Genomic DNA, 10,182 nt, shown 5'->3' on the forward strand with positions numbered 1-10,182 from the left:
TTAACCTCGAGCACTCTTGACAGAGCAAAGCAAAGAAAGATATCCGCTTTTATCGGGAACGAGTGATCTGTCGCCCCGGGGATGCGCGCCGAACACGGGAGGATTGAAGGCTTCAGTAAATCACATGGGGTTCCGGTTAGGAAATTACTGAGACCCGAGGCGAAATGCCTGGGCCCGGCGGAACTGCTCCCAAAGCCGTTTAGCTGACGCTTTTAACCAAAGTGACGAAGAGAAAAAGACGACGGGGGCTCTTAACAGCAGGCAGGACTCTTCCTGGGAAAAAAGGATTTCGACAGCCTGTGCTCGAGCTGCGGTTCAACGCAGTTTCCGCGCCAAAAGAGATAACTAGCAGCGCAGGGTCGCGCCTTAACAGCCCTCTGAGGGAAACGGGGTTTTGTTAATAAACAAAAACACACTGCGATCTTTGCCGATATACTGTAACACGTTTAAACACAAATGGCCTTTCTTTCGATATTTTGTCAGGGTCAGGTAACTGTAGCTAAGAAAGTTGGCGCTGTCATGTTGCTAGGTCCATAAAATAAAATACATCAATTCTACAAGAGGCAGTGGTGGTTTAGATTGAAGAATAAAATGCCCTCTGAAATACAGAGCTCGCTTCGCTTGCGAAGATCTTTTGTGCTTTTTTTAAAAGACGGGAATGCAGAGCTTTCGCACCGAGTTCAGCGCTCTTGATAAATCTACCTGCCCCCCACAAAAAATGTAAAATCATTGCCTCCCACACACACACCTCCTCTCTCTCATTGCATTTCTAACGTTTAGATTAAAAAATGTACTTTTCCAATAACCTGTATGGACTCTACCCCCTCTCCCCAAATCCCAGTTTGATGGTGTCCTAGAAAAACAATGTAAAACAGAATTTATCTGTGACTTGCTGACACTCTTAAAGTCTTTCAGTAACCCCAATATTTATGGCACCTGCGATCTATTCACATCTGAACGAATTCAGTCGTAGGGATACAACAACTGCCTGAACAGGGTCAGAGATAGCGGTGAGGGTTTCTATTTAGGTTTTTAGCTAGCGTTATCTAGCGTTAGGCTAGATTGCCTGCGCCGCGGGATACACGCCGACAACTAGAGTTTGCGAAAATAATCAAAGCTCTTTTTTGCCTATCGATGTCAAAAGGAAAGAGCAGCAGCCAAGCAATGGGGTGTACAGATAGGAATGTGGTGGAGAGGGGGTGGTGGAATAATAAAGCGGCTCAGCAAACTCAAAGCAGCGCAGATCGAGGAAAACCAGAGTAATCCCGAGGGACGCCACGCGCATCGCGGAGCCGCGCAGGAAGTTCTTTCAGAGCACGGAATGCTGGGACTGTGTGAGGCACGAGGCACATTTTTAAATCTCAAAACCGTTTTACTCCGTCTAACTGGAGAACCAGTCACTTCACTGCCGCTAGAACAGGTACTATAAAGGTGCTAGGTAATTTAACTTTTCTGCAGATATTTTTAAAGAGAAAACGAACTGGGTTGAAGGATACAAATGGAAAGGTAAAATAGGAGATGCAGGTGTTTAAGGAGAGTCCCTGTTTCAGTAACCCGTCATCGCGTTCGCTAAATATCAAACGGAGGCTTTTTAAAAACATGCCGGGAAGCAGAATTTGCTCCCCATCTTTTGAAAGTAGCTGCAAAACAATCATTTTACCAAAAGTAAGACACTTCTTTATAAAAAGTCTTGTGGGAGAATGAAACAAGTAACCCTGTCGTGTTATTTAAGCCGATACCCTGGCTTCTTTGAAGAAGCGGCTGGATGAGATCCTTAGATCAGTTAGATAGTGATTACCCAGCGGGCTAGTTGGACCGAATGACTCTTCTCGTTTGCGCCTTTCTTGTTTGAAGTGGACTCAGTTAAAAAAAAAAGAATGGAGGTAATGAAATGTTTTAGTGATCCTCTAAAAACCACCTCCCCCTCAAAAAAAAGATTTTATTTTTTTGTCATAAGTAAAAGCGCAACAAATTTTAAACCGCAGCAAAGTTGTTAGCCACTTTTCCAAAGCAGAAAAACATGCCAAAAACAACACAAAGTTCCAGAAACCAGAGCAATATCTTAAAGCAGCAAGCGTTCTGAGGCACCATCTGCGAGATACCCATCAGGCTCCGAGTCCCATATGTTGTACTGTGAATGCGGGGCTGCCTCGAACCCACGCAGTCCGTAAGCGGCCCCCCTTCAGCTGCGCAGCTCTGCCCGCACCAGTTCTGCCGTCTGCTTCGGACTGGGAGCCTGGACTGATATCCTCTTGCCCGCACAGCCAGGGACATATGGGCCTCCCTGGGGACGGATCTCCTGCCCACTCACTCCTCCCACCCATGCTTTGCACGCAAATCCCAGTGGAGTCTGGCGCCTGGCTCGTAGTGCGCAGAACGGAGCACGATGATCTGTTTGAGGCGCACTGTCCCTCTGTCCCCTGGCTCCACACACTCAGCCCATCTCCTCTCCTGCCTGATGCTCAGCTCTGGCAGCTGGGGAAGAGGCAAGCCTCCTGTTGTGCTGAAGTAATTTGAACCTTGTCTCTTACCACGGTCTTCTAACTGCGCCCTCCTGGAGATGTCTGCCCAAATGTAACGCACCCATCCCTGCCTTTTTATTTGTGCTTGTACAAACGCCACCGATGTAGGAGCAAGGGGGAGATCGGGGGGAGGGTTGCCTATATTCATTCCAGTCCCTGTGAACCGCATTGCAGGTAGACCTTTGCTCCCCCCCCAACCTCTTCTCACCGAAGAGAAGATTCAGAAGTTCGCTGTAATTTTGCAACCTTCATCATTCAGGGTCCATCATCTGTGAGAAAACAACGGGAATTAAGTGTTTTTCTGTCCACGCTAGAGACAAAAATAACTCATTTCATGAATAGTTAGGATCCGGGTGAAGTTTAGACTCAAGGTGAACCCTGACCCTGCAGGACCTTTCCTCTCTAATTGCAGCTCTGAGATTGGAGGGGTAAAAAGAAGAGATTTTGAAGGCAAAAATTTAAATATAAAGGACTGCAGAGCATGGTTACCCTTTTCTAGTTTTGTGAAAAGGTTTTACAATCACATTTGTAGGATTAAAGGTCTTTAGGTTTTTTTTAAGTGGCTTCAATGATGTTCAGCTGTTTTCTTCTGACAGGAGGCTTCCCCATAGAGTGCAGGCTCAGAACTTTCCCGGAAGGCAAACTTGAGGAAATCATCCCTGTGAAGCACATTTTGGATAAGTTAAACAAGCTGATTTCTCCTTCTGTCTCTACACAGGATCACTCCTCAATGTTAAATTCCCCCCAATTAAGGGGCAAGGTTGCTTTTTTATCAATAAACAAGCTTCAAAAAGTTAATCTGTGCTTTATCTTTAAAAAAAAAAGGAGAGCGCCCTTTGTGCTCATCCACAGGCAAAATTCCCAGCAATAAAGGAAAGCCAGTCTCATGGTGCATTTTTGTATTCGTGTTACAAATTCTTTGTTTTTTTCCTGGAGGGGAAAAGAAACCTGAATCTGTTTAGAAGAAGGTGCCCTTGGTGTCTTGGCAGAGGATCTTCTTGAAGGCCCTGCGGAAGTCCTTGTTAAAGATGGTGTAGATGACAGGGTTCACCGAGCTATTGCAGTAGCCAATCCAGAAGAAGAACTTGAAGACGGGCGCAGGGAGGCGGCACGCTATTGGGCACACGGCCTGCAGGCTGTAGGAGAAGAAGAATGGGAACCAGCAGAGCACGAAGATGCCAATGACCACCGCCAAAACGAAGGTGAAGCGCTTCTCACGGTTCACCGCGGCCTTGCGACGGGCGGTGTTGGGCGTGCCCTCCGGCTTGGATCGGCGCACCACGAAAACCTCCCCCCGGGCAGTGGCGATCGTCGCACCGTATCGCCGGATGGAGGTGTGCGGGCTGTTGTAGTCGCTTCCCGGGGAAGTCCCGCCCTCCCTGGGCCCTGCCTTCCCATTCCCCTTCTTTTTCCCCCTGTTCGGCTTGCCCCCCTCCGCCTCGGGTTCCGAGCCGGAAGAGGAGTCGTCCAAGGCGGCCTTCTCTCTTCTCGCTGCATGCTGGGACGCCTGCCGCCCATCAGAAGTGGCCACCCACTCCCTCCTCGCTGCTGTGCTTTCCGAGGCTGCCTCCAAACAGCGGCCCGCCTCTCCGCCTGCGCCCTGTTGAGTCGAAGAGGCAGAGAGTGAGAGGGCGAGAGAAGTCGAGGGGGATGGAAGTGGTAAGGGGGTCTGCAGTAGGTCGCTGGAATCTATGGTGGCTTTGCAGGGGGGCTGGGACGGGATGGCCACTTTGAGAGCAGACGGCCAGGCTAGAGCTGGTGGTTTGCCATTTGTGTGATGTAATTCAGCATCCTCCGGTGTGGGCACGGTGCTCTGGTTGTGGCCACCCTGGTGTCCATTTGGCTGATATTCCTTCTCCGTCTCGGGGGCAGGCAGGGGGGGGTCCTTCAGGGAGGGATTGGTGCAGGAGGCTGGAGCCGCGGCCGCGAAGCTTCCGCCCCCCTTCTGTGCCTCCCCGGGCAGGCGCCGGGTGCGCTGCTTGGCGATCTGGTAGATGCGCAAGTAGACCAGGATCATGATGAGGCAGGGGGCGAAGAAGGAGCCGATGGAGGAAGAGAGGATGTACCACCTCTCATCGTTGAGCTCGCACTGCGGCCGCCCATCCCCGGCTACCCCCTGCTTCTTGTTCATAGACAGCAGCGGCGGGAAGGAGATGATGGCGGCAATCAACCACACCACCAGTATGGTCGCCTTGATGCGGCGCGGCGTGCGCTTGGCATTGTACTGGATGGCCCGCGACACTGACCAGTAACGGTCCAGGCTGATGGCGCAGAGGTGGACAATGGAGGACGTGCAGAACAACACGTCCAACGCCAGGAAGATCTCGCACCACACCGCCTTGAAGTACCAGTAGCCCATCAGCTCGTTGGCCAGGGAGAAGGGGATGATAAGAGTGGCCACTAGAATGTCGGCGGCCGCCAGCGACACCAAGAACAGGTTCTGGGGGGCCTTCAAGGAGCGGCTGGTGAGCACGGCGATGATCACCAGGACGTTGCCAAAGATGGTGAAGAGGATCATGAAGGTGATGACTGTGGCGAAGGCGGCGGTGGCTTGGGGGGAGTAGGGGGACAGCCTCAGCACGCTCTCGTTGCATACCTGCGTCGCGCCACCCCCTCCACCGCTGGCATTCCCGCTGCTGGGCAGGGACAGACAGGCGCGCTCTGCCGGGGCTGACATCGCCAGGGGAGGGCCCAGGGCCCAGGCCAGGAGTCAACGCAGCAGAATTGACAAGTCCAAGTTGCTCCGAGAGGGCAGAAGGGTTTCTTCAGTGCATCCTTTTGGACGTGAAAGGATTCTACAGGGTGGCAGCTGTTCATCTACTAGTGGCGAAGGCACTTCATTTATAAAAGGACACGAAGAAAAGAGATTTCCTGCCGTTCCCAGTCTCTTGATGAACAAGCATCTGGTCAAACGTGGGACCTCATGGAGCAAATCCAACAGCACCCCTGAGGGAATAGTTTTATCTTTCCTGGTTCGAACCCGCCTGTTTGCTGTCCCAGTCCTCGACGGACGTGAATCCTCCCTTGATTCTGATCTTAGACGCACAACATGAAGCTGAGAAAGTTGGGGATGATCTCCATGAAAAAAAAATAACCTCTCCTACACAGTGAAGCAAAACGCAATTAAGTGAACTATGACGATGCTTTCTTGCGAGATAGAAAGGAGCAGTGCGTTTCCTAATACAGTACTACGTCCGGGCAACAGAGAAATTACAGATAAAACAATCTGAATTGATTTTACCTCATTTATAAGTTCGTATTTGGCTTTATTTTAGACCTCTGCTTCTCCGTGGTCGTTGTGCCGTTGAGTTCTGGCGTTGCTTGAGATACAGTCAGATCTTTTCTTGTGTCCGCTCGCTTTCTGTCGTTACTGACCCAATAGTTATTGCCGACTGCTCAATCGGACCGGTGAACTCAATCACGCAAATACAGGAGCGACCAGCAGACTTTCGTGTAGTTCAAGCAGACACTGCGCAGTCCCCTGCCGTAACAGCGACGAACTCGGACAGGTGCTCGTCTTTTAAAAAAGAACTATAAAACCAACATCAGATGTTAAAATCCCAAAGGAAGTGTTTTCTAAAATACCGTCCTCTGAAGACTTTTACTTCCTTGGTTTTCACTTAGGGCTCGGGGCAGAGCGCCAATCGAAACAGTCTTGCGATGTTTTCTCTTCATAAAAGGGAGTGAAAAGGAGGAAAACAAAACGTAGCTCGCAGCTGTTACATGGATTAATCCTACTTCATGTTTATTTCTCAGCTATCAAAGGTCATGTCCTCGGTGGAGAAGATGGGTTAGTGGAAAGAGAGAGGCTGTCAGTTTCCAGCTTGACGGGGCGCGGAGGGCTCGCGGAGAGCTCTTTAAACCGGCAGCACGCGCGGGCTTCCGAGGCTCCTGCTAAACCAGTGAGGTGCCGTTCCCGCTCTCACAGAACCGAGATACACCTTCACAAAGTCATAGTATTTGATTAAAAAAACATAACCGGAGGTAAAACAGGTAAAATAAAAAGCACGCTCATATCAAAACCGGTCCGCTCTTTTCCGCTGTACCCGGTAGGGCAGGACTTTTCCCGGGGCTGTCATCTCTCATCTCTCTGCGCTCTCTCTGTGGCAGGACCGGCTCCGTGCGCCTTCCAGTTACACAGTTTACGCTTTTTTTCCACACTACTTAATAAAAGCGAGTCCCTCCAGTCGGGTTCCCTGCCCAGAAACGTGATGTCAGTGTAGCGTCACCGAGCTCTGATCCACACCGCCTACCTCCCCCAAACCAAGACTGTTTAGCACCGGAGAGACAAGATAGAGGCCAAGAAGTTATTTAGAGATTCTGCATTTGTCGGAGACTAAAACGGTGGATCACGCATATCTTACTTGTGTAAGAAGTGCGTCTTTTGTATAAGTGCTAAAAATTGTTTTTAATTTTGTTTTAAACCCACAACGGTTCTTTTTTAATTAGCTGAACGTTTTGTGCAGTTTAAAAAAGTATGAAAACTGTCCTTTTTCCCCATTTTGGTTAGCCAACCGTTTAAGAGTGTTAAAAAAAGTGAGAGATTTTTAAAAGACCATACAGGCATACAGAGAGGGGAAATATCAGAATCCAATCCAATCTTATATCACACACAAGGCGTTGCCTTCACCACGCTGTGTTCACGCAGGTACAACCTATAGGGTCAAATCAACTGCAGTGATTTAAAACTAACGCATGGGCGGAAGTGCACGTTTTTATGTTGATCTCGTCCATACAGCAGTTTACTCCTGGGGAAGGACGCAGACCCGGAACCCGTTCCGGAAGCACAGGGCGCCGTGTAGTGAACGCCAGTCCATCCAAGTACGCGCTCACGCAAAGGTACAATTCAGAGCTGCCACTTAACCGCGCCAGCCTATGGCTTCGGAAGCGGAGGAAAAACCACCCGACTACCGGGAGAACATGCGTACTCCACACCGAAGGTGTGTCATGCTGGAAACAAGTTGTTAAACGGCGTTAACTGCCATGCCTCAGGTCCTCCCTCCTTTCCCAGTATAGACTGTTATCGACGTATAACGCTAGAGCTTTAATTTCGCACAGCAGAGCTCTGGAACCTATACACAACTGGTGGGCGAGAAGCAGGAAGTTCAGAAGTTACTGGAAAGACGATACCGGCACGAGGGCTGTAGGAGATTCCGATTTCAATAAGGTACCAGCTTTCCGACCAGAGCATAACTGACTGACGCTTGAGGTATTATCTCCCTGTACGTTATGAGCACGGCCGTAGCGAGTTTTTTTTTTTAAATATCGTCCTTTTACAGTTCTACAGTTTCTCGAGCATTTGATATCTCAAACCATTTCGGAAAGGGTATGTACCAATGTGCAGAGGTCCACTTTTCTGCACACTATGAAGTTACCTCCTCAACGCAATGGTGTACGGGTCAGGCGTTGTAGCTTGATAAAACCGAACATTTTTGCGATGTGAAAATCAAGGAGCTTTCTCATGAGTGCAGTATTCTACCTAACTCGTTTGAATTGCTGGCTAAATTTGGAAAACGGGCCTTGAAATACGTAAACGCCCATTCAACACGAGGCCAGCGGGGCCACACACTCGTGGTCGAGAGGCGACGATTTTCTCCCCGCAGGTGGCTAAATAAAAACACTCGAGCCGTAATTACCCGAGGGGGCACAGGCAACTCGACAATCCCTGCCGCAGGGCCCCAACACCGCGCCGCGCGCTTGCAGGGAACGCTGAACTCGAGTAGTTAAAAGAGCCTCTTCATCTGCGCGTTCAGCGCGAGTTGTTGACTACCAGGGTGAAGCTGAAATAAAACCATAAACACGAAAGTGACTTTTGCCTGTGACTAAGATCCGAGCGCAATATTTGTACAGTACAGGCGTACGGAATGCAAATGCGCTCAAAATGTAGAAAGGTAACACATGCGAGAAGCACTTGTTTTCTGGAGAGCCGCCTAATAGCGGACAGGAGCGTGGCGGACGGCGTAAGTCCTGGACTCCACACCGAAGCAGCACGCCCTCGGGGTGGAGCGCGCATGGTCTCCGCATGCTCCGGTGTCCTCGCTTTCCACAGACTCCAGGCTAAACTCAGTTCTCCAAATCTGCAGGGCACGGGTCGCTCTGCTCTCACCAAGACTTCAGGCAGAAGCGGCTTCCTGATGGCGGCTAGACCTGAATAAGCCACTTCAAGTTTTGTAGTGCCGCTGGCTTCCCCCCCCCATCCGCCCACGTGAAAAAGTATATCGTCGAGGTTGTACTCGAACCGAGATCAGCTTGGAGAGAGAGAGATGGGCAGGGGTTGGAAGAGTGTTTTTCCATCTGCAATAGGATAGGCCGACATTCAGAACTAGCGCTGCCTAGAGACCTCGTAGGCCAGCGGAGAGCTGGACCTCTTGGGATTGCGGGTTAGGGACAATCTCTTCACGACCCCCGCTTGTCTGCTTTGTGCTAACCCCACTAATGTAGAAACGCTGGCGAAATAGGATCTTGAACACGTTAACCACTCTAAGCTTACACATCCACGCTGTAAAACGAGATACTTCTGCCCCTACACGAACGGCATTAAAAATCACGACACTGATTAAACAAGACCATCGCTACTGTTAGAGTTTTAACCACTTCCCTGTGTGTGAACTTCATGAACATCCCTCACTCCTCACAGCAAAGAGACGAGGGACGCCCGAGTAGCTATTGACGAGAAGAAAGTGCACCTACATGAGCACCTCGGCAAAAAGACTTTGTTCTGCTTTAAGGTATAGAATAAAACAAGGTAGTTTTAGACTTAAGGAGAATAAAAGGAGCCCGCCTTCTAACATCTCCGCTATTCTCCCCTCTGCATTTCTACTAGGAGGGAGACCATGGCTTTGAGAGCAAGCTCAGCACCATGGACAGCGTTAGAAAAGGGGAATGCTGCCACCGTGTGGTAACAAATACAACCGATAAGCAGCGCAAGATTTGCTTCCTATGGTTAAATGGGGAAGATGCTCTTAAGCATAGGTCGTCAGATCTTGCTCACTACCCAGTTTTAGAGACTGGGAATATAAACCTTGGAAAGGGCTCCAAGTACAATATAACTCCCTGGAAACGTCATTTCACCTCTCCTTCCTATTCCCATTGCCTGCACCAGCAAATTAAAATAAAACCTAAACAGGCCACCTAACCTCCCCAAGATACAGGGGGCTGAATCCACCTTTGCCAGAACCTGTACTGTAACAGGTTATAGAGACCCTAGAAACACTGCTAAGGAGACCTGTCTGATAACCAGTTGCTTTAGGGCTCTTCAGATTGAATGCTCAGTTCTCAGACTGTTGAGAACTAGAGTTCATGAAACAGAAACCTTCTCAGCTCTTATAGGTCTACATTTGACTAAGCCTCCAAGCTACTGTATTGCCGAGGTTACTGAGAGGGGCTCATATGCTGTTAACATTTTGAATATGGCTAGGTAATAAGTAATGCCAGCAGCTGTATCAACCTGAAACTCACAACTGGCAGCCCACTGAATCTCAGCAGGTGTGAGCCTGGTCAGTACCTGGATGGGAGACCTCCTGGGAAAAACTAAGGTTGCTGCTGGAAGAGACATTAGTGGGGCCAGTAGGGGGCACTCACCCTGCAGTCCATATAGGTCCGAATGCCCCAGTATAGTGACAGGGACATTATACTGTAAACAGGTGCCGTCCTTCGGATG

At 49.7% G+C, this 10,182-nt stretch overlaps 1 protein-coding gene and 1 long non-coding RNA gene across 2 annotated transcripts; both read right to left on the reverse strand.

Moving 5' to 3' along the window:
• Window positions 1–1,919: 1,919 nt before the first annotated feature.
• adra2b (adrenoceptor alpha 2B) lies at window positions 1,920–5,764 on the reverse strand. The gene has a single exon (XM_088624600.1). It carries the CDS (start codon window positions 5,197–5,199, stop codon window positions 3,481–3,483), a length of 1,719 nt encoding a protein of 572 aa, XP_088480726.1. The 5' UTR covers window positions 5,200–5,764; the 3' UTR covers window positions 1,920–3,480.
• LOC148674466 (uncharacterized) lies at window positions 1,920–6,875 on the reverse strand. The gene is made up of 2 exons (XR_015935318.1): window positions 5,764–6,875; window positions 1,920–2,791 (listed from the first exon to the last, which is right to left on the reverse strand). It is a non-coding gene; the product is annotated as an uncharacterized LOC148674466 (long non-coding RNA).
• Window positions 6,876–10,182: the final 3,307 nt, after the last annotated feature.

The sequence above is a fragment of the Lepisosteus platostomus genome, chromosome 3, assembly GCF_059453375.1.
Source record: "Lepisosteus platostomus isolate fLepPlt1 chromosome 3, fLepPlt1.hap1, whole genome shotgun sequence".
In the NCBI taxonomy this organism is placed as follows: domain Eukaryota; kingdom Metazoa; phylum Chordata; class Actinopteri; order Semionotiformes; family Lepisosteidae; genus Lepisosteus; species Lepisosteus platostomus.

Coding starts and splice junctions, on each gene's coding strand:
- adra2b (XM_088624600.1), bottom strand. CDS start 5,199: ATGTCAGCCCCGGCAGAGCGCGCCTGTCTGTCCCTGCCCAGCAGCGGG.